Raw genomic sequence first — 22,450 nt, 5'->3', positions numbered from 1 at the left:
GATACAGGCGACCCACTTCCGGAGCAACGAGGGCAGCGAGCCAAACAAGGAGGCGGGGCTACGCCGCGCTGTGTCTTTCTCTCCCCGCCGGCGCCCCAATGTCGGCCTACTTCGCAGGGATGTTGTGAAAGGTAAGCCTGGAGGTTGCCTTGAGTGTCTCGGAGGAAAGATCAGACACAAAATAACTAACTGAATGTGGTTCGGACAACACCATGCAGAAAGAACCTTCAGGAAAGGCCGGCATCCGCATGTCTAAGGCTAGGTGGGAAGCAAGGCTTGTAACATCCTGGCCTGGGGCCAACACATCTGAGATAATGCCTGCCTCCATATATCCTCACAGAGTCATCAAGATCTTCCACGGAGGTCCTTCTCTGAGAACCAGCCCCCAACCAAGTGAGGGGAGCAATGGTGAGAAGGGCCTTCCCGGAGGTTGCGCCCCGCTCGCAGGATACGCTCGCCAAGCCGGTGTGCCTGGTGCCCTCACTCCTCTCTTTCCTGCACCAGGCAAAGACTTTTAAAAACAACAGCAGCAACATGTGTCTTAGTAGCTACACTGGTTTTTAACACTGTGTTAACAGTGCTTTAATTTTAATCGATGAGTGCTTTGCTGTGACCTTCTTCACCTTGAGTGCCAGATGCTGTTTTGTTTTAATCGATTTTATTCTTTTATTTGTTGTTTTTATTGTTAAGTCATCCAGAGAGCCCTTCAGGGTATGTGGCAGCATATAAATACAATAGTAAATAATATGGATTCCTGACCAGATCAAGAATCCCATCTTAAGCCTAAAACCGTTCTTTTAGCAGCCATGTTATGGCAAAGCTTTTGCTTGGTTTGTCCTGACAAAAGAAATAAGAAATTGCTAGCTCAAGCCCACACGAGAACATAAGAGGAGTCATGCTGGATCAGAACTGGGGTCTGTGTAGTCTAGGGTTTTGTTCCCATGGGTAGCCAAGCAGTTGCCCTCAGGATCCCATGTGCAGGACAGGATTACAGCAGGACTCTTGACATGTTGTCCAGCAAATGGTGTACATTGACTACTGTGGTAGGAGCTTCAGTTTGTTTAGAATATTTTTGGATTGCCCCTCTGTTCAGTAAGTACTGGAACCTTTGTACAAATAAAAAGAAAATATAAAAAGCTGAGCAAGTTTTGTACAGCAAAACCTCTAAAATCAAAGGGATGCATTGCTAATTATTTAGAATGTTTTGAGGCTGCCGTACCAGGGAACAAGCATCACAAAATACATTTGGAATTACTTCTCAGTAAACCTGCATAGACTACAATGGGAGTTAATTATGTTAAAGTCTTGATCCACAGGAGGCAACTCAACTCCACAGAAGGCAATCAACTGAATTTATATGTAGGCTTTCAGAAACAACCCGAGATGATGACTGGCTAGAATGAAAATTTATGATGGGGCAATAACAAAGTTTAACAAAATAATGAGCAAATTGGGAATTCTCCAGAATTCTTCATTTAGTTAGATGCTAAGTAGGGATGGCTATGAATGCATTTAGTGACTATCTAGAACACCATCACAAAAGAGATACTGTAGCAGTAGAACCAAAGATGAGTAATCTGCCCAAAGGTTCAAGGCCAAGTCACAGACCCTACACACTAAAAAGCTACTTTGAACCCAGTTTTCAGCACCAACACAAACTTACTTTGCAGCAAGCCCAGATGCTGCTAAGAAAATTTATGTCTGTGTGTATATATCTCTTGTTATGTGCCATCAAGTTGTCTCCAGCTTATGGCAACCCTGTGAGTGAATGCCCTCCAAATTGTGTTATCCTTGGCAGCCCTCTTCAGCTCCCCCTTCCCTCCTCAGTGGTATGTACATTTGAATAACCATACATATGGCTGTCATTGCTAATTACACAAGGATAGCCATAACAATTGGAAGAAAATTAACAAATGCATAATATGGCTGCTGAAAGCCTGACAGTGTAAGAACAGCTTTAGACCTAAGAGGGGTTTCCTGATCTTGCTCCCTGCTTACACCTTAGATATGCTAAGGTTTGCCTCACTTTAGAGATGCTAAGGTATGACTGTCCTGAAAGTGTGTGTTGCAGTAATCCATTCAACCCTTTGTTACTTTCATGTGCCTCTAGCAAACTGCCTACATGATCCCCCACCCTCCCCAAACTTGTAACTGATAGGTTATCTTGTACTGACTCCCATCTTGGTACTCCCTTTGGAAAGCTACCTACATGCTGCATGTATATCTGTATGTCTGCATAAACTGTAAATGTTCTTTTGCTTGTACATCCCCAAGACTCTGGTTTTTCTTGCTACAATTTATACATGTACAGGTTTAACTCTGAAGGAGACCAGGAACTACAAAACCACAAGGAGGCAGTATTGCCTTGGTCAAACCCCTAAAAGCAACTTTTTAAATGCATGTTTAAGATGCTCATGCCCAGTGGGATTTGTGGAGAGGCCTGTAGTGAATGTGGATGTTTTTACTTGGAAATCAAGCAAACATGCCAACCTAGAGTACTAGGATGCCTCTTTTCAAAACAGGATGTATAATGAGTGCATGAGACAGCAGCTTTAACTTGGGATGGCAGCGCACTCCTACTCATAGGTTTTTCCATCTAAATTTGGATGGGGCTGTTGTCTTAAAATGCAATCTTTACAGAATTTAGCGGATGCATCAAGGATAGAAACTGTCTATGCAATGTATTATAAACTCTCCCATCATTCCCAGGGAAGACCAGGAGCAACATTTCCCTCACTTAAGCAGGGTTCTTTCAGAGCCTTTTGTTCCCTCTGCTTAGGGAAGATGACAGAACGCACACCATGATCACAAGCTTGGCCTTCTCGTTGCCCTTCTGCCTCCCCTGCAACTGCTGCAAGCCATCCAAGCCATATCTGGCAGGCAACTTGACAGAGAGCTCATGAAGCACTTTGGTGGCAAGCCTCTAAAGGCGAAGATCTGTATGTGTGGAAGGAGGATTTTGGCTTTGAATTGGATCCCTTGACCACGTAAACCAGCCTCGTTCCCTGAGGCAGACCCCCAGAGTATGTGAAATGGCATTCTGTGGAAGACCTGGCTAGGGTCTTTCATCTGGAGACCCTCCACGGATCCAGGTAACACATAAATACAGCCTACCGCCACATAGTGATTTGAGGGCCCTTGTTGGCATGGTGGCAATCCAGCAGCACGTATGGCTCCAGGCAATGGGGCTACTCCAAGAAACTTTGGAATAGGAGAAAATTCAGACGCTGTTTGGACTGACACATTAACCATCGATGGCAGGACACAAACACTGCGTAAAGGCATGCCTTGCACAAGAGGGGAAATAAGTATTCTGAAGACTTCTCACAAAAGTCCTTTAATTCCACACTATTACAAAACATATCCATTTCAATAATGGCTCAGTAATGCTGACCAATCTCAGGAACTTCTTTGCCAGTGACTCTTTCTTCAACACTTTGACAAATGCAAGGCAATTCTGCAGGCCTAAAAGTAAGACAGATTTTATTGATCTGGGGACTACTTGATTTTTTTCTTCTAATGCTCAGAAAATACAGTTTAGAATGCCCAGGTAGCATGCAAGTCAAATAAGCAAATTTATCCATCCTGCAAAAACCAATCTGAATGAGAGCTGGCAGTGCCTACTGTAAGGGTGGGAACAGGGGGACCTCTAGATAGCACTGGGCTGCGATTCCCATCAGCCCTAGCCAGCATAGCCAATGGTGAGGGTTGCTGGAAACAACATTTAGAAGGCCACGTTCTCCCATCCCTGGCCTCCCAGACGGATGGGAGGAAGTCTCCCTGCTCCTGTTAATGTTCCCATCGTTACAGGGAATGCCCTGGCTCAAAAGGAAAAGCTGGAAATGCTTCTGTGCCAAGTCAACCACAGGTGTCACTATCTGCAGCCCACCAGTAACTCCTCTTGTGCATGCGTAACACTATCCATTCGCAATGGGCAGGGAGCAAAACCAGCCTTTGGAAGCACGACTTCGACTTGTGTTATCTGCTTGGTCTCAGCCCCATATCCGCAGGATTCATCCAGCCGTCACCATGAGAAACATGAGTCATCATTGACCATACAGATGTGGTACTGTGCTACTCCCCCCACAGTACACTTCCCAGAACAAGCAAAGCTGACCGTGAAATGGCTGTCGACTTCCTGTTGATCAACACAGATCTATGAGGAGTATTCACACTCCTCCTCCTGCCATTGGGAGTAGGGCCTTACCTGAAGAGGTTGTCCCTACAACTGTCCAGTCTTCTTCTTCTTCTTGGACAAAGAAGAATGGAAGCTCATCAAACACTGCCACTCATCTAAGATAGGAATTAAACAAAATCTGTCCTAAATCCGGAAAAATTATAACAAATGCCCACTCACCCCTACTTTCATCCTATCCCTGCCTCCCACCCAGCCAGAGTTTTTATATCTAAGTGCTCCATTTTACCTTGACTCTCTGTGAGTTTAACAAACGTTAAACACGCAAACAAACAAAAAATAACCTAAGACAATAAAGCCACAGGACTTGTTAACTGAACGTGTGTAACAGCAGTACAGGATAAAATGCAGTATTAAAACCAAAGTTAACAGTTAACATACTGAGAAAATAGAAAGGGTTTTACTTGGCACTGAGAGAGTAGAATAGGCACCAGGCAAACCTCTTTAGCAAGCTCACTCCATAGTGGGGATTTGGAGCAGGGAGACCTGGATTCAGCTCTCCATTCTGTCGGAAAACTCCTGGCAGGTACCTTAGTCCAGTCACTTGGTCTCAACTTGGCCTACCTTGCAGGAGTCTTGCAGACAGATGGAGATGAGGAAAGACCACAGACACTAGTTGTGTAGCTGTTGGAAGTGCTGGACTAGGAGGATGAAAATCCAGGTTCTATTCCCACTCTGCCATTAGGCTCACTGGGTGACTCTCGGCCAGTCACAGAGCCTTATCCTGACCCACCTCCCAGGACAGGAAGGCAAGATAAATATATAACAAACCGTTTCGGTCTCTTAGGGTTCAGACAAACTGTTTCAAGACAGCCCAGTTCAGTGCAGGATATTCCCCAGCAAAGATGCAAGGGCTGGCTTCCATTTTACTTTTCCTCCTTCTTGACCATAAGATCAGTATTCAGATCTGATGGGAAAGGGATAGGGAGGGTACCAGCAGCTACAATCCTTGATTCTACATCTTCTTTGCATCTTATACGAACAGTACATGTAATGACAGATAACCTTATGGTACCTTTGGTGGGATCAGCAACTAGCCTTCTCAGGTGTAATACGATAAGGGCTCCATTCCAGTACTGAAGTCTCTGGATGACACCTGGCAATTCAGGGGGAAAAAAAATCAAATATTGAAAAAATGTGAAACATACCAGGATTAAAACACTGAGTTTGCCTTATCATATTGAACATAAGATTGCTTGCATCTTATGCTTTTGCAAGCTATTAAGAACTCAAGACAATGTCACTTTGAACAAACCAACTTTCAAGTCTTCATGGTTTCAGGCTACTTTGGGACTCTATTATAGTGCTACACAGGAGGTACCACTATTTTGCAAGTTCCCAGAGACAAAGCTTCCTGTAAGAACTCACAAAAGGTATAAAGAAAACAGGACTTGAAAGATCTACAGATAAGTTTGTTTGTTTATAAAATTTGTATGCCGTCCAATTACTTGCGTCTATGGACAGATGCCTTCCAGAAGGCAGCTGTGTGTCGGAGGGTAGAGTGACATCCATAGCTGACAAAAGCCTGAGATGTCAAAGTCCCTCCCATCTTGTTCTTGCATGTTGTTGGAGATTCTGTGGCTATTTGCCAAGCCATAGCTCTTGGTTTAACATGCAGCCCACTGGCCTGTTAAAGACATGGGCTAAGTTGGCGTAGACACTAAAGGCACAGTGCTGTGAAGCTTCTCTTCCAGCTACAGAGAAGAATTCTCAAGACCTGATCTGCAACATCTCTCACCTGTCTTCCAAACATACTTCTACAGATCTCCATGTGAAGACAAACATCCAACTCCATTTCGTTTTCTTGTTCCTTGAAAAGGAATTGGGAGAAAAAACATGAGAGGGAAACGGTACCAAAACATTCTTGCCAGCCCCACATTTCTTGAAGTCAGACATATTCTTCCCCATATAGGTTTGACCCATTTCCCTATTGCAGAGGACCATGGACCATTAGGAATTTCTTTTGGCTGTACACAGATTGAGAACAGACAAGAATTACCTTGGTTTCAACATTTTAATCACACCTTTCCTCCAATAGTGTAGCATACATGGCTCTTCCCCCACTTTGATACCCTCAAAACCACATTGTGAGGTATGTTAGGCTAAGAAATACAGCCTAGGCCAATAGTCCACAGCGAGGCTTTTATGCATGACCTGGGAATGACTCTCCCCAGCCCATGGCCCAATATTACATCACTAGAAAATGCAGAATGTTCTTCTGTAACTGAAAACCAATTCCTCTGCCTCCAGGTTTCATGGAAAAATATGTATTTTCCTGAAAATGTTGCTGGACAGTTACAGGACAATCTGAACAGCGACCGTCAAGGGAAAAGTTACTGTGGGCACCTTTTTGACTACACCTGCCACAGGAGAGACAGGCACAGCTTCGATAGGGCCACCAGGGGCTTTCAAAGGCAAATATCCCCAAGAGAGGCTGGTTGAGTCCCCCAGTCTTGTCCAGGATGGGAGCAGCGACATTCTTGCATGACGCCACTGCTCCACAAGCAAGCCTGGTAAATCAGGGAACTCTGCAGCAGGCACTGACACAAGCCACAGGGAGGAGAAAACTCAACAGATGAGTTGCAATGGGGATAATGATTAACATTTGTATGATTACACAAGGCGGCATACCTCTGTTTAAAGCACACCATCAGGACATTTCACCATTGCTCAGGTCACCTGCAAAGAAAAAAGAACCTATGCATTTCCTTTCCAATTATTTTGTGGAAATCTCCTCCTCACTAGCAGGACAGTCATTTTAAATGGAAGCTGCCATGCATTCAAAGGACAGAACTCTTTTTATAAACATCCTGCAAACAACTCAGTTTCTTCACCAGCTATGAAACACAAATAGAAGTCATGCTATCTTGTTGACAAGAAAACTAGCTCGTCATGTCTGAACTCAGAACCATGGCTTATCCCTGGCTTGTTTGTGCTGCTGTCCTGAAACAAATGGGAGCCAGCAAGAGAATCCGGAAAACAAAGCCCCGTAAAAGCTGGCAAAAAGGACAAGAAAGAAACAAGCCACAAGCTGGGAAGGGAAGCAGTATAAATTCCTATTTTGGGAGTAGGATGGGAAAGCTGGAACACATTCATCTCCTTTCTTCCAGTACAAGATTCTTTGAATACAAAGCCACACCCAAATACTGCTGTCCAAAGTAGGGTGGCTTCAGCCAAACTTCCCCTTGCATCTAAATGGCTGGAACCAGGTTGTCATACTGAAGAGCAAGCCCACTGACATCAGTTGAACTTCTACTAGACAGGCCTTTTCCCCACCGGCTTCAGAAGTTCTAGAACCATGTCTGTATCCACCCCAAACGCCCCTTTTCTACTGTGGCCTGCAATGGGTTTGGCCTTGCAATCCCTCCCAGTGCCCCAATGAATCATTTAAAACCAGCAACCATGAGCCTCTCTGATTCCCCCAGGAGTAGCCCAGCCCAGTAATGCTACAGTACCTGTTCTGGTCCCACTGGAGTAAGGCAAGAGAGCCAACCTGCAATTTCACAAGCCATTTTGGGGCTCTGCTCCAGTAAGCGGCATTCATGGCTGAAACAGAAGGAACACAAGGTCACTATTACAGGCAACCGGTGCTAGAAAAGCAACTGGGTTAGTCATCCAATGACTGAGAACATCTGCCAAAGGCAGAATTCGCTTCCAAACCCTCTCCGGTCCCTGAAGCGGGGGATGCCAGCATCATGGAAGGAAACCCAAGGGCTACTGCTCAATGATACAGAACACTTGTTTTCATGCAGAAGGTCCCAGGCTGCATCTCCAGGTCAGGCTGGGAAAAGACTCTTACCTGGAATTGCTACGAAGGACAGAGCAACTTACTGCCCTCAAACTCCCATCACCCCTAGCCAGCATGGGTAATGGTCAGGACTTGTGCTCCACACCTGATTGTCTACACTACACAACACAACAGAGGAAGCCAAACAGCTGCTCCACCCAGGCTCATAACTGTTTGTGCTCTGACTGAGAGTGCACTCCAAGGCTTCAGACATATTTTTGCAGTCCTGCTTCGAAATGCCAGGGCATGCAAGCCTGCAGCTAATACCCTCAGCTTTCTTTGCACTGTGCTGGACCACAAAAAGTTAAATGATTATTTGTTTAATCCCTGAATATCAGTTTCTAACATGTCCAACTGCAGAATCTGCTACAAGGCCACTCCTCCTCCTCCCTTGCTCTGAAATTACTGATCAGCCTTCAGCTCAAGACGCGGCCAAACACATTTTAAGCTTTAGGGAGTTTTTGTTTGTTTTTACAGTGGTAAAAACCACACTTCTTGGCCACAAGAATAATTTGCTACAGTAAAACCATGCTTTTGTTACATTACATCCAGTCGCAAAAAATAACAGCAAATTGAAGAGTGAGAAGTGGAGACAGAAAAGAAGACAAGCTATCAAGATGCTATAGTACCAGGCCTGGATGGAAAAGTGATGCGGATTTAGGCTGCTTTATGAGAATTTTGAGAGAAAGTGTCTGTATGAATACTGTGTTCCCTAACTTGGTTTCCCCGCAGAAGCACCACAACGGCAACACCTGGTCTCCCCAGTCAACTATGGTCTGAAACTTCCTCCACTAACATGGTGCCTTACAAACAAGTTTCCATGGATGTGAAAGCTGCGTCCAGAGGGCCCCTGGTTTGTTACGGGCATTCTGAAGGCACACTGCAGCCATCACCTGGCTGATCTCGCATCCCCAGCATGAAATATCAGTGAACTGGTAATGGGGAAGTCCTTTGTCCAACGACCCAGAGCAGCAGTGGGCACCCTGGCACCTTCCAAACTGGGCACCTTCCACCAGCCTAAGTCAGCATAAGAAGAAGTGATGGGAGTTGGGAGAGAGCTAATGCCAATCCCAGCAGGCAATACTGAGCACAGGAGGAGGGAGACACCTCTGGTTATTAAAGCATGGAGTGGGAAAACTGAAAAGCTTTCCAAGCAGCAGAAAGCTCCCAATAAACCACAGCAGGAAAACAGAATGCAGAAGCCTTGCGACTGGGGGACATGCTTTTAAAAGAGTTTGTCTCTGAAAATAGCTGCTATTTTAAGACCCCTCCTCTCATTTTCGAGTGGGCTGGCAGCATCAAACTGTGGGCTACCGAGCCACCTTTAGACTTATCTAAGCCATGTGCACGTGGAGGCAATCTAGAGTCTTACTAATTACGTATTTATTAAACTATGGTGTTGCAATTTATAATATTTGCATGTATAATATTTACGCGATTACTTTGCTACGGACAACGAATCTTAGTCCATGAATAGCAGCTATACCCTCCCCCGCATCATTTTTACTCTCGAGCAGACGCAAAGCCCCTGATTGCGATCAAGACTCGAGCGCGTGCGTGGCTTATAAAATCTGGTCTGAAAACCCCGCGCCTTCTCCAGAGTAAGAAAGTAAGACGTTGCTGCTGAACTCACATTTAAAGTCAGGACTTTAAAGTCAGGCTCTGGCCCTACCTCCGAAGCACCCCCCCCTCCCCGATCTCCAATGCAGGAGCCCGGTTGCATGGATCGGCCCTTGCTGCAGCCCCACGGAGGACATCGATCCCCGCTTGCTTGCAATTCTCTCCTAAACGGGAAACGGGGGCTCTCAAGGGGCTATAGTGAGAGTCAGAACAGGAATTAGTTCGAGAAGAAAAGCGGATGCCGACGGATTGTCCGCATCTCGCCCATGCAAGTAGCTACCTACCTTTTCCCATCCAGCAACCCAATTGAAAGAAGAAAGACAGACCTCCTGGCCCGGCCTTTTATACACTCTTTCTGCTAACACTGCCGCCTATTGGCTCCTTTAAAAAAGGAGCGTTGAAAAGGCTCTTGGGAAATGTAGTTTTTTTCCCCAGTCCCTTCTTAGTGTGGTTGTCTTCTCCACCACTGTCAGAAGAAAATCAAGAGTGGGGTGCAAAAAGTTAGGCCAGGAAATATATTTTGCCAGGAGAGGAGGAGCTTAAATCACCTTTCCCCAAGTGGATGTGCTTCCAAATGTGTTGGACTGAAACTTTCGTCATTCGCATCCAGCAAAGCTGTTGGCATCAGGTTAGAAGTTCAAAGAACTTGGGCCCATAGCTTGTTTTTTTAAGGGTGGACAAGTTGTAGGCCTAAATAGCTGGCAAGCTAGAACTCCCAGCTGCCTTAGCAAGTCTAGCCAATGGTGAAACCTGATGGGAACTGTAGTCCAAAACATTTGAGAACCACAAGAGGCTCTCGCTTTTAAAAATTATTTTGCACTGTTCAGTGATGAGGAACACAGGATATTAACATAGTCAAATCATTGGTCCATCTTAATATTTCCAGCACTGACTGGCAGTAGATATCCAAGGTATTCATATAGACTTTTGCCATCACCTACTTATTCTAACCCAGTACTAGGAAACCTGCAGCCCTCCAGATGCGGCCATTAGCTAGACTGGTTGGGAATCAGGTGGGTCAGCCCTGTTTTAACTGAAGAAGGCTGGGATTGAAGCTCATGCCTTATGCATGCAAAATACACACTCTATGGAGACAGTACTATCTTCCAATAACTTGAATGGTACAATGAGGAAATACTCTGATTTTATGATACGATGTTCTTTTTTCTGCCCCGTTGCCAACTACCACTCATATCTTCCAAGCAGGTTGCTCCCACTCCCTCCGCTTGAGGTTTTTAATTCCATGTCATAGGAGCAGAGGAAGCTGCTATATTGTGAGTTGGTCTGTGAATTCCTCTAGATGCAAAAGAAGGGGATGGCAGAGAATGAGGTGGCTGGATGGAGCCACTGAAGCAGTTGGTGTGAGCTTGGGTGGACTCCGGGGGATGGTGGAGGACAGGAAGGCCTGGAGGAATGTTGTCCATGGAGTCGCGATGGGTCAGACATGACTTTGTGACTAACAACAACATGATGCTAACAAGTAGCAGCTCTCCAGGGTTTCAACCAGGTTTTTTCCCCCTTGACAGACCTAGCTTGAGATAGCAGAAATGCCTGCTTGCAAAAGTAGCCATGGTAGTCCAAACCCCCACATTTTTCTCCTCCTGCCACTTACGTGATATGATCCATTTAGGTCCGTCCCACCAGCCTAAGGGGATATGCTTCTGACAAACAAGCAAGATGATTAAACCTGGTTTCTACCCACTCTGAAAATAAACCAGAAGCTCTGCTGAAACACGCCCTTCCCTCAATTGTAGAAGACTTGGTCCCTTCTATGGCAGTACTTCCAAATGATGATCTTGGGACATTTCCATGAATCTTCTCTGGCAACTTATATTGCCATTTAAACCATGGAGAATACCAATATCCTGCCTACTGTGTAAAAGATATTCTTTTATTGTACATGGAAGTAAAACTTTCCCTACCACACCATCTTTTTTTTAAAAGTTTATAAATTACAATTCCTTGACAAGGATGAACAATCTGTCCCAGGACCAAAAAAGTGTGTGTGGGGGGAGGGGGGGGCGGCAAAGAAAAAAATTTAAGTGTCTGGGTTTTAGTTTTGTCACAAATAAAAGTGACCACAAAGTTCTTCTGCTCCTCAGTGCATACAGAAAGTCTGGCAAGTTCTCCCCTGTATTCTGGAATTAAGAATTCGGAGGAAAGGAGCAGGGCAAGCCACTCGCAGCGGCAGGATCCATGTGCTTGGCAGGAGTCCAGGGCACGCTGGCATGTTGCTTGGAGATGGTGCTTGAGCAACAAGGCAATTACATGGCTTGAATCTCTGAAGAGACACTGTCCAAAGGCTGCCAGTGACATTCTATCAAGGCGTCGTAGAGTTCTTCACTCTGTTCCATAAACTGCTTGTTGGCTTCACTCACATCCATCTGGGGCATGGGGTCTGAAAAAGAAAGGAAGCCTGTATGAGTGAGTTTCAGCTTAACCTGCCCCGACAGAAAAAAACATTTTGCTCACACATGCAGTTCCCCAGTGCAAGTCCCAGTTAAAACCAGAAAATCTCTTAACTAGGGTTTCCTGTTTTGTGCAAGCTGGGAAACTATAGTTTTTAGCCACAAAACAAGCCAGGATCTAAATAAATTTTAAACTGTTGTTGAAGAACATGGCTTGTTCTATCACCTGGTAACATAGTTTACACACAGAAAGTATGGTTACAGCTGTCAGAACAATATATATAAGGGGCAGAAGCACAGACCAAAATTCAGTAGTAAGGTGAACCACACCTAGCATAATAGATAGGTTGCCTCATAGGGATCCCTGAGCACCTTAAGCCCTTGCATTCCCAGAGCCAGTTACTGCTCTAGGACCTCTCCTGACTGGGGTACTTTAGGATCAGCAAATAAATACAAGTGGCTATTTCTAATACAAAGTCACAACAGGCAAACTTACCTTCTAGTGCATCTTCTCCAACTTCTTCATATGTCTGCAAAATTGAGAATTACAAATGGGAAGGGAATCAGAAGATGTTTCTTTTTTATAATTAATGCATCATAGGCATACAAGCTAAGGGACCTGCTTTAGTCCCCCTGATGGTCTTCCGTGGGCAGCTAAAAACCTGTTGGATTAGTCAGGTCTTCATTCTACCAAGGCAATTATCTTTTCTTACTGTTCATTGTTATTGGTTGCTGTTTCTAGTGTGCTGCCCTGTTTGGGGCCTATCTTAAAAACTTCCCGTTTTAATTTGGACCATGCCAGGAGGAGATTGTATCCACCCCGCTTCCTTGCTTAAATTAACTATGGTTTGTTGTTAAATCCAAACCAGGCTATATTATGTTTTGCCTAAAATCAACCACAGTTTAGCTCAGCCTAAATATAATGAAAAACCACAGTAAGTTTAAACAAAGCAGCAAATGTTTCCCATCTTCTCTTCTGATGGCGTATTATACTACTTCTGATAATATGTCACTATTATTGGCCAACTTGGGCAGCTAGTTATGGAAAAGAGTGGTGTAAACCGAAAGAACGAACTTTCCATCACTATAATTACCAGCAGAGAGCTATTGCCAGGGGGTGAACACAAAGAGTTGAGGACACATCAACCTATATTTCCAGGAAATATTCTACAGGTCACACAATTGTTATAAGACAATTTTGACTGCATGCAAATCTGCATGGTATTGCACTACACTAATTTATGGTTCTACAAAGAATAAACTTTAGGTGTGAGAACTATTCAAAAACATAAATTGGTGAGCTTATTAGAGGAAAACTAGTTTTGCTTTGACATGGGACAAAGAAGTCAAATGAAGAGAAACCCTGTCTTGTAAGAGACTAACATGGCTATCCCAATGAAAACGGTTTCCTCCCCATTTGTAACTCTTACAGGTGAATTCTATGCATGTTTACTCAGGCGTCCCATTGTATTCAAAAGGACTTATTCCTTAGTGAATGTGTTTATGATTGTGACTAAGGATCTCTTGACATAAAGTCTAGCAAGACCGCAAATCTGCTTTGCTCTGCCCTTACCTGCATGGTACTTTGCGTGTATCCATACTGTGGATAGCTGTAGCTGTAACTGCCTGTATTCTGATCATATCCCCAGTGGGCATAGTAATTCTGATACTGTTGGTAGTACTGGTTATAGTTATAGTTGTACATCTGATTGTACTCAACTGTCTTCAGCCGGTTACTTGGAGAAGAAAGACAAGAAGTTTAATTTTTTAAAACTCCAGAATGTTTATGAAAAAAATCTAAGTAACATTTTTGTAATGAATTCATTCCTATGCCAGATCTTTAGGAAGAATCTCCACAACTGCATTATACTTAATGGTCATGTGTACCATTTCTGCCCATTTTTATGTCCTGCTAACTCTTCTAGTCATCCCGCCTCTAAGTCAGTTCCCAGCATTACAGACAAGCCTTTCCAAGGCAAGTATTATAACAAACATAAAATTCCAACATAACATAAAAGAAAACCATCAACATAAAAGCAGCCTTAGAGACAGCAGTCAGACTAAGCCATAATGAAAGGGCAGCAAAATGGCCTTTTGCACTAAAGAGTGATATCCAACTCAGCACAATGTCATTAAACAAATACAATCATTCAGCACCAGATCATTCAACAGTGAGCATAAGCTACTAATCAACAAAAAGCACCTCAGAATCATCTTTAATGACATATGGCAGCCTGCCAGTGTTGGGGCATGTGAACCTCCATGATGGAGTTCCATGCTCTCCCCTTTGTGTCCCACCACCTAATTGTATGCACAAGGAAGCACAAGAAATAGGGCCTTTTAAAATGGGCAGGTTGATAGATGCATAGCTGGTCCTTCAAACTACTGAAGACCCAATCCCAAATTCTTTATTGCATTAAAGGTCAAAATGAACACTTTGGATTGGGTCTGAAAAGCACCAACAATTAATCCAATATTGGTATCAAATGCTCAGACTGCCCAAGCCCTACTAACAGGTACCTGCATTCTGCACAGGCTGAAATTTCCAACCCATCTTTTAGGCAGCTGTATATACAGCACAGTGCACTAGACTAATTTGGATATCTCTAGATGTGTGACAATCCTAACATATCATAGATCCCCAAGAACTGACTTAGCAGCTCTTAAGTACAAGGAAACACTAGTAATTCAGGGCTCCTAGTACAAAGGGACAACCTCTGATCTTTAAGGCAGGACTCTCTCTCCTAGAGGTGAGGTTTTCTTTGGGTACAAAATGGCTAAATTTAGCACACCTTTGCAAATATACTCACGCTTTTGGGATGGCAACACTCAAACGTATTGGTTTAGAACCAAGACCAACAGCTCCCTGGCACTCAACGAGTGCTCTTTTCTGTTCCAGTTCATCTGAGAATTTCACAAAGCCATAGCCTCTGCCAAAAGACAAATGTTCAGTCAGATGCAAGGAGTAAGAAAAGAGACAGCAAAAGAAAAAGTGAACAATCCCATTCCAAACCTCAGGAGTACGACTTCGCCGTTCCGAACATCTTCCTACTTGTTTGACATCGCTGTCCACCCCTTAAAAATAATTTTAGAAACTTCTCAAAATTAAGAACAGCTTGACAATGGAATCAATTACTAAGAGGGATGGCAGGCTATCCTATGCTAGAAGTCTTGAAACTGAGGGCTGCCATCTGTTCAGGCATTTTAATTCTGACCTTCTTGTATCAGGCAGGGGCTTGGAATAAAGCCCCCTCCCAAGTCTGAAAATTAAGAGGAAGGACTTTGGTTTAGTCCCAAAGAATACAGCACACTGTATGGAGCTCAGGATGAGTACTCCAACGAGGAGCGCCCTTTAAAGCTGAAGCAGGCTCCTATCTCAGTGTGGAGAAAGCAGCGGCAACAGAATGGAGACCAGTGGTGCCATGGAACCAGGGCCTGGAGGCCAGTGTGATGACACTGTTGACAAGTGTCATCTTTGACACTGAGGTCATCAGCCCCACACATCTATCCGTTCAGAATCTGCTCTTCTCTCTGTGCTTAACTGCAATTCCCACAGGAGCTGGGGAGAAAGCAATTTTTGCAATAACAATATATTGTTTCCTTGGGGTTTGGTCTTGAATGGGTGATTAAGAGCATATTTCTATGCGTGCTTAGGCAGAAAAAGGCTTGCAACTCCCAGCTGGCTGGGTGATGGTGGGAGTTGTAGGTCTTTTTTGGTCCAAACAGGCATAGGACTGCATCTTAAGACTTGTTAGCTTTACAGAAGATCTTTTCCTGGTGGAGAGCAAAACTGCTAGAACAGTTGATAATGATCAACAATGCAACCTAATTTTTTTTTTGAAATCTCTTTAGGGGGTTGGCTAGGGGAACTGTCATAACGAAGGCCTGCACTTCAAAAAATTGCTACTGCACCACTGGTGTGGAGGAAGAGAGAAAACTGCCCCAAAATCTAATGTTAAAAGCATTTGTGCACTTAGAGAGTTAAGGAGTGATGTCTCTGAGTTCAGCCAAAATACGGATTGGGCTACAAATAATCATTTGGACCTACAGATGGTGGTGCTATTACCACATATTACATTGTTAAATATAAATATCATTGCATCTGTGTATGCTGAGACAGCCCTATGAGAAAGCTGCCAATTCAGCAAAGATATGAATGGAACTTACACTAGCCACAAATGCTCTTTGAATGAAATAGCTTAAGGCCTAGAATTAATACCATGGGTTTTTCTCAGGCCACTCAACTGAATGCAGCAGCAGCATACAGTTCTTAGGGTATGCATCAAAATGAAGCACTGAAGAGTTAAGTCAAGTAAACACTTATATATCAAGACACAAATATTTTAGGAATGTACGTAAACACGTATTACGCTAAACCCCTGGATTAGCACCTGCCCATTTAAATATTCAGGAATAGATTTAGTGATGCTATAAAACTAGCAAAATAAAGCCCTTTCTGGATCTCATTTCTCTTTGCTACATTATGGAAAGAAGAAACAGCTTTGCATTCAGGCAGCTTTCTCTTGCCTTTCCTTATACCAACTTTCTCCAACCCAGGGCCCTCCAAGTGAGTTAGACTACAGCTCCCAGCAGCCCCAACAAGCCAAATCAAGGGTTTATGGGAATTGCAAACATCTGGAGGGCACTAGACTGTGGAAAGCTGCCTTGTACAGAACCAAATACAGAAGCGAGGATCAAGATGCTTACTTGGATACGCCTGTCTGGTCCACAACCACTTTGCCACCCCTACAGGACGGGTACACTTTTACAAAGAATTCATATATCATCCCATCGTCTACATCAGGGGAAAGATCTCCTACAAACAGTGAATATTCTGGACTAAAGGAAGAAAACAAGGAGTGAATTTGAGAATAGAAATCATATGAATTTAATCAGCAATACAACTTATGCATTCTTTTTATGCGTTACTGTCTGCTTTAAGGAATCTGTTTTAGTAAAACCAGAGGGACATCTTCTATAATAATTAGAGTAGGCTTCCCAATCCAATGCACCCCAAGTGTTTTAGACCACAACTCCCATCATCCCCCAGCAACAAAGGTCAATAGGATGATGGGCTGTAGTAGTACCTTGAAGATGAATAATATTATTGTAACAAACTTTCATGCATGAAGGATTACTCCGTGGGCATAAATCAGACACAAAGAATTATGGAGTGAAGTCAATATGACATGAAATACAAGTACAGGCCGTCCCCAAGTTACAAATGTCCAAGTTCCAAACAACCTGTACTTACAAATGAACTCCCATACAGCCTGTTAATTTAAAAAAATACTGCAGAAAATTATCACCACCATAGAGAGAGGGGAAGCAAAAGGGGAGAGAGGGAGGTCTCCACAGCATGCCTTCCTACCCCACCCATCCAGAAAGGGAACTCTCCCAGGCATTTCCTTGCTAGAAAGATGAGACACTGGTGAGTTGAAAGGGGAATCTGCAGTTTTCCCATTCTCCCAGGGGTCCTGCGCCCCTTACCCCCACAGATCTGGAGGGCCAACTATATGTGATTGACTAACATACAAATTTGATTTAAAGACAAATTTCCATTTTCTGAAAGAACTTGTTTGTGACCTGGAGGCTGCCTGCGTACCTATGGGAATGCCTCTTTTAATGCAGAGTTCAGCATACACAAGATTGGCACAAAGTAGGCACTTCTTTCTGAAATGCACTGTACAACAATTACTGGCTATTTGTGGTCCATGTTTTTTCAGGAGCAACAACCTTGCACTCTTAACAAAATCTGTGAAATTTGGAATCAATTCTCTGGAGTCTAGAGATGCCAAAACAGGACACAAATATGATAGGAAAATGGAAGATTACCTTACATAGGTCAGACCTTTCTTCCACCTGGCCCAGTACTGACAGGTATTTTTTCCGCTTGGAGACACTGCAAATTGAACTAAGGGACTTTTGTGTTCTGCTACCAAATTACAGCCCTCTCATTGCTTTAGTGTCCCTTCTTTATATTAAAAAGCAATCTGCTGCAAGTTTATAGCACAATTCTAAGCATACTCCAGCGAGCATGCCTTGGACTGCAGCCTCAGTCATTTGGCAAAGCTCAAAGAGAGCTCACTACAATCCAATTAAAATGTTGCATTTTAATACAAAAATTCAGTTATGGGTGACTTTCCACTTGGTGATTAAGAGGGCAAGTATTTGTTGAAGACCAATGCATAATATAGAATATCTGGCTGGATTCAAAGAGATGATGTTAGGCCAGGACTGGTGAAATCTGTTATCCTCCAGATATTGAATTACAACTCCCTGGGGCCCAGCTTGCACAGCCAATGGTGAGGGCTGACGGAAATTATATTCCAGCAACATCTGGAAGGCTATACATTTCCCAGCTCCCCTTTAGGCAGACGTGAGTGCTTGGGTAATTTTATGCTTAGTCTAATTTTACTTGTTTACATACTATGCATTGCCCTTTCCGGCAATTCACCGAGGACAGTCCTCAGTTTATTAGACTGTTTACACAGAATAGCAGAGTTAAAGAAAATACTAAATAGGACTCCTTTACAGCAAATAGAAGAAAAACAACATATTACAAAGTCCATACTTTTGACCATATTTTGGCTTACCTGTTATCAGGCTGCTTTCCATAAGTGGCATAGTTTAATTTAAATCGCTTTGTCTGAAATAGAACAAACACACATTATTAATGGGTATGCCCTTCTAGCATGTTTCTGAAGCAATGCATGTCATCAGGAAAAGGCTCTCCAGGCACAATCTCATGTATGTTCAGACAGAACAACAAGCCTAAGACCCCAAACATGCTTTAGCCAGCATGGGTGGCTGATGCATGTTGGGAGTTGTAGGCCTTTTTTCCAGCTAAACATGCATAGGACTGCCCCTTTAACATGTTATTTCTGTGCTACATTCAGCACTTTTTGAACATACATGTTGAATACATAACCAAGCTTTACCCTGCTGAGATTGGGCAGCCTTTCCTTTTCTACAGCAGGCTTAACAAACACTAAACACAGAGAAATGGGGCTCAAAAGATCTACCTCTGCATGAAAGGCAACATATTAGACGTTAATCCCAGGGACATTAATGACTGAGAAGCTCACTCGCATCATATATTTAGAGCAGTGATGGAAAAATATGGAGATTTCCAGATGTTGTTGAACTCCTGTCACCCCCACAGCACTGGCGATGCTGTCTTAGGGCAGATTATTGTTGCAGGCTGCATCTGGAGGGCCATATGCTTTCCACCCCACCTGAGAACTTAAACTAGGAAAAGCTGTACAGCACACAAGAGCAACTTCAACTTCTAGGCTGCTAAAATTAAACCTGCTAGGATTAACAGGGTAGGGTTGCAGCATACTCCATAGAGAATGGCTGTTTAATGTGTCGTGGTCTAACGAAAAGCTGGCAGAATCAGAAAATATCTAATGGGGAGGTGTGTGCACAGGGCCCAAGCCAACACCCTGAAGACAGAGTCGTTAGAGATGTTGGTACAATGTGCTGTTGGCAGCTCACTCCTCGTGAAGAGGTGGGCTGGGACATTTTGCACCAAGCCACATGCAGATTTTACTACTCTGCATGTGAAGACACTTTACACAATTCCTTTAGGCAGTCATTCTTACAACAGCTCTGTGACATAGGCCAGTATTCATTATTCCTGTATTACACACAGGGAGCCAATGCTGATGGATGTTGATGCTGACTTGAGAAATGCTAGAAGTCTCATTCAACGCATTAAGAGGGTGGCAGGTTGGGAAAGGGTAAGCTAGGGTCTTTCTGGCTTATAACACCATCACAGCTGTTAAAAAGGAATTCAAAAAGGATGGGTCATTATACATCCAACTAAAAGAGTGGCAGAGAAACCGCTGGCTATAGCTTTGACTTTTCTTCAGAAGCAAGCACACAAGCTGGACAAGCAGCATATTTATACCCCACTCCTAAGCCTTACTTGGGAACACATCCCTTGCCAACTGACTGTTGAGTTTTACAAAAACTTCATTAAGCTCATTTTCTCTCTCTTTTGTGCAGCATGCCTTCCTATGTACATTTACCTATAATAAGTCCCACCAAGTAGAAAGAGCGTTACTGCCAAGACAGTGTGTGCCTAGGATTCTAGCCCTGGTTACTTAATGAAGGAATTGACTTACAGGTGTGGCACCAGGAAGGGGCTTCCCATTAATTTTATGTAAACACTTTTCTGCAGTGGCCAGATCAGCAAATTCCACGAAGCAATAGCCTGCTGGAATCCTGGAAGAAAGAGCAACATTTCATAACTTGAGAAGAAAGTTATGTTTCATCTGTGCAAAGTGAGAGACAATGGAGTTGACACTACAAATTTGCCTACCATTCTTTCAGCACCCCACCTTCTGAACCTCTGGACCACTGCTGACAATCCGCATAGGCCGCACTAAACTAAATAGAGTTAGTGGTCTGATTCTACATAAGGTAACTTTCTGCAACAAACAAGAGGTTGTCACTTGATAATATCTGACCAGTTAAACAATCCATAACCCAACCCAAAGTACAGAAATGACAGATCTGTCCATACTTGCATTTAAAAGAGATAGTCCCCCCTCCCCACCATGTACAATAATGCAGTAAATAAATACCCTGTCAATCTATTCCGAATAATTTTCACACTCAGAACCAACTCCCCCATAGTAGCAAATGCTCTTGAAATAAAGTTCTCATCCATGTATGGCTCCAACTAGAGAGGAAGAAGAAAAGAGAGGGGAAATAATGTGGCATACAGTACAAAATTTCCAATTAAGTGCACAATCTGATGCATACTTAGACATTGAAAGTGCTGCAATTCCTAGCATTCTCTAGCCAGCCATGATAGCTGGGGAAACACATAGGATGGTGCCCGGTGATTCATCTGAGAAGTGGAGCATAGTTTTCCCAGGACAGTAATGTCCAAACAAGCATGCATGAGTATACCTGTTAGCCATTTGTAAAACTAAAGCAACTAACTCAGGGGAAAACAAGATGACTGCACACAAGCAGAACAGGAAAAAAATGCAAGTGAAGCTGCAGCAGTTTGAAACTCTCACAACTTCACAAACTTGGCTGCAATGTAAGCAAACAAACAAGATGGTCCAATATCAAGCAAAAGGGAGCTGGGTGGTTGCTCATGTGAAAAGAATACAGTATGTGGACAAACTGCTTTTCTGGGTATGATGGTCTTTCTTGGATGTAGAGAGTATGACCTTCCAGTGGCTTTTGATCCCCTGGCCAATAGCAGAGGCTGGAGCATGCTTCCCTTCTCTATTGCCCCTATGCAGTACAGCAAACGAGATGATCATACTGGTGGGGACAGGAGTAGGAAAAGACACCATCAGCGCCCATAGCATTGTATAACATTTCAAATAGTAGCAACAACAGCAGTAGCAGCAGCACTGCATCATCACTGCCCACGGCATCTTAAAAAGTTTCAATTAGTGGTAGCAGTAATAATAAACTTGGCATCTTATTAAGTTTCAAGCAGTAGTAGCAGTAATTAATCATCCTCATCTCTGTACTTGACATCTTCTAATACAGTAACGATAACTAGTACTTTCAGTGTCCACCACACCTTATAAAGTTGCAGAAGCACATTATTGGGAGCAATATTATTTTTCCAGAGAGGTATTGCAGCAAAACCTTTCTTTTTTTCCGAACTCCCGGGCAACCTTAACGGCTCACCAATTTATTACAGCATGAAGTGCCTGCCAGTGCACGAAAGTTTAACAGCGAACATCAACACCCACCTGCCAACTTAGGAGGACACTCTCTAGCCCTGAAGAAAGGGGCCCCAATCCGCGAAACAGCAGGTCTCTGCCTGCAAGGAGCTTCCAATCGACGCCAGGCAGCGGGGAGAAAAGGGGGCGCGGGGGGCAAGGGCAAGGCCGCGGGCCCCCGCGCCCGCGCTTTCGCCCCTCTCCCTCCCGCAGCACCCACCGCGCTTCCACCCAGGAATGGCCCCCGCGGCGGGCGCGCTCCTCCCTCACTCACGTCTCCCATCCAGAGGCTGGCGGCCATGCTGCTCCCGCCGCCGCCGCCGCCGCCGCAGCGCGCTTGGGCCGAGCGTGGAGGGGCGGGCGACGGGGAAGCCTACCCCGCTGGGCCGCCCCGCCGCCGCCGCTGCCGCCTCCTCACGGCGCCGCCGCGGCCCGCTCTCCTCCTCCGTCCTCGCCGCCGTCCTCGCTTCCTCCGGCGGCACGAGCTGCCGCGCCACCTCCCGCTAGAGCGGCTGGGCTGGGGCAGAGGGCCGCCTCGGGCTCAGGTAGGCCTCGGCGTCGCCCGCAGCGGCCCCTGCCGGCGCGGAGGAGCAAGGGCAGGCCTGCGGGCGGGCGGGCGCGATCGCGCGGTGCCCTTGCGGAGAACCCCGCGTGGGCCGCCTGAAAGTTCGGGGGCGGCGCTAAAAAGCGGGGGCGGCGGCCGTAAATACGGATGGAGCTTTGCTCGCTCGCCCAC

General features: G+C 44.6%; 1 protein-coding gene, 2 long non-coding RNA genes and 4 other non-coding genes across 8 annotated transcripts; 1 reads left to right on the top strand and 6 right to left on the bottom strand.

The window, feature by feature from the left end:
• Positions 1 to 87: 87 nt before the first annotated feature.
• LOC123026013 lies at positions 88 to 3,481 on the top strand. Its single transcript, XR_006415234.1, has 2 exons — positions 88 to 131; positions 2,780 to 3,481. It is a non-coding gene; the product is annotated as an uncharacterized LOC123026013 (long non-coding RNA).
• LOC123026012 lies at positions 3,322 to 9,943 on the bottom strand. Its single transcript, XR_006415233.1, has 7 exons — positions 9,887 to 9,943; positions 7,651 to 7,741; positions 6,827 to 6,874; positions 5,934 to 6,005; positions 5,211 to 5,291; positions 4,208 to 4,293; positions 3,322 to 3,465 (listed from the first exon to the last, which is right to left on the bottom strand). It is a non-coding gene; the product is annotated as an uncharacterized LOC123026012 (long non-coding RNA).
• On the bottom strand, positions 3,985 to 4,058 carry LOC123026117. Its single transcript, XR_006415246.1, has one exon. It is a non-coding gene; the product is annotated as a small nucleolar RNA SNORD99 (small nucleolar RNA).
• On the bottom strand, positions 4,993 to 5,127 carry LOC123026113. The gene has a single exon (XR_006415243.1). It is a non-coding gene; the product is annotated as a small nucleolar RNA SNORA61 (small nucleolar RNA).
• On the bottom strand, positions 5,680 to 5,813 carry LOC123026112. Its single transcript, XR_006415242.1, has one exon. It is a non-coding gene; the product is annotated as a small nucleolar RNA SNORA44 (small nucleolar RNA).
• On the bottom strand, positions 6,459 to 6,596 carry LOC123026121. Its single transcript, XR_006415250.1, has one exon. It is a non-coding gene; the product is annotated as a small nucleolar RNA SNORA16B/SNORA16A family (small nucleolar RNA).
• A 1,529-nt stretch (positions 9,944 to 11,472) lies between the features above and the next one.
• LOC123025970 (tRNA selenocysteine 1 associated protein 1) lies at positions 11,473 to 22,132 on the bottom strand. Of its 2 annotated transcripts, none has more exons than XM_044435164.1 (9): positions 21,989 to 22,132; positions 20,605 to 20,702; positions 20,143 to 20,242; positions 18,607 to 18,659; positions 16,718 to 16,849; positions 14,821 to 14,940; positions 13,584 to 13,746; positions 12,507 to 12,540; positions 11,473 to 12,000 (listed from the first exon to the last, which is right to left on the bottom strand). In XM_044435164.1, exons 1-9 carry the CDS (start codon positions 22,013 to 22,015, stop codon positions 11,867 to 11,869), a joined length of 861 nt encoding a protein of 286 aa, XP_044291099.1. In that variant the 5' UTR covers positions 22,016 to 22,132; the 3' UTR covers positions 11,473 to 11,866. The 2 variants fall into 2 exon arrangements, with proteins under 2 accessions (XP_044291099.1, XP_044291100.1); XM_044435165.1 differs by lacking the exon at positions 21,989 to 22,132 and adding an exon at positions 21,745 to 21,866.
• Positions 22,133 to 22,450: the final 318 nt, after the last annotated feature.

The sequence above is a fragment of the Varanus komodoensis genome, unplaced genomic scaffold (genome assembly GCF_004798865.1).
Source record: "Varanus komodoensis strain SLA01 unplaced genomic scaffold, ASM479886v1 scaffold29_1, whole genome shotgun sequence".
NCBI lineage: Eukaryota > Metazoa > Chordata > Lepidosauria > Squamata > Varanidae > Varanus > Varanus komodoensis.
This window is presented reverse-complemented; position numbering and strand designations above follow the sequence as displayed.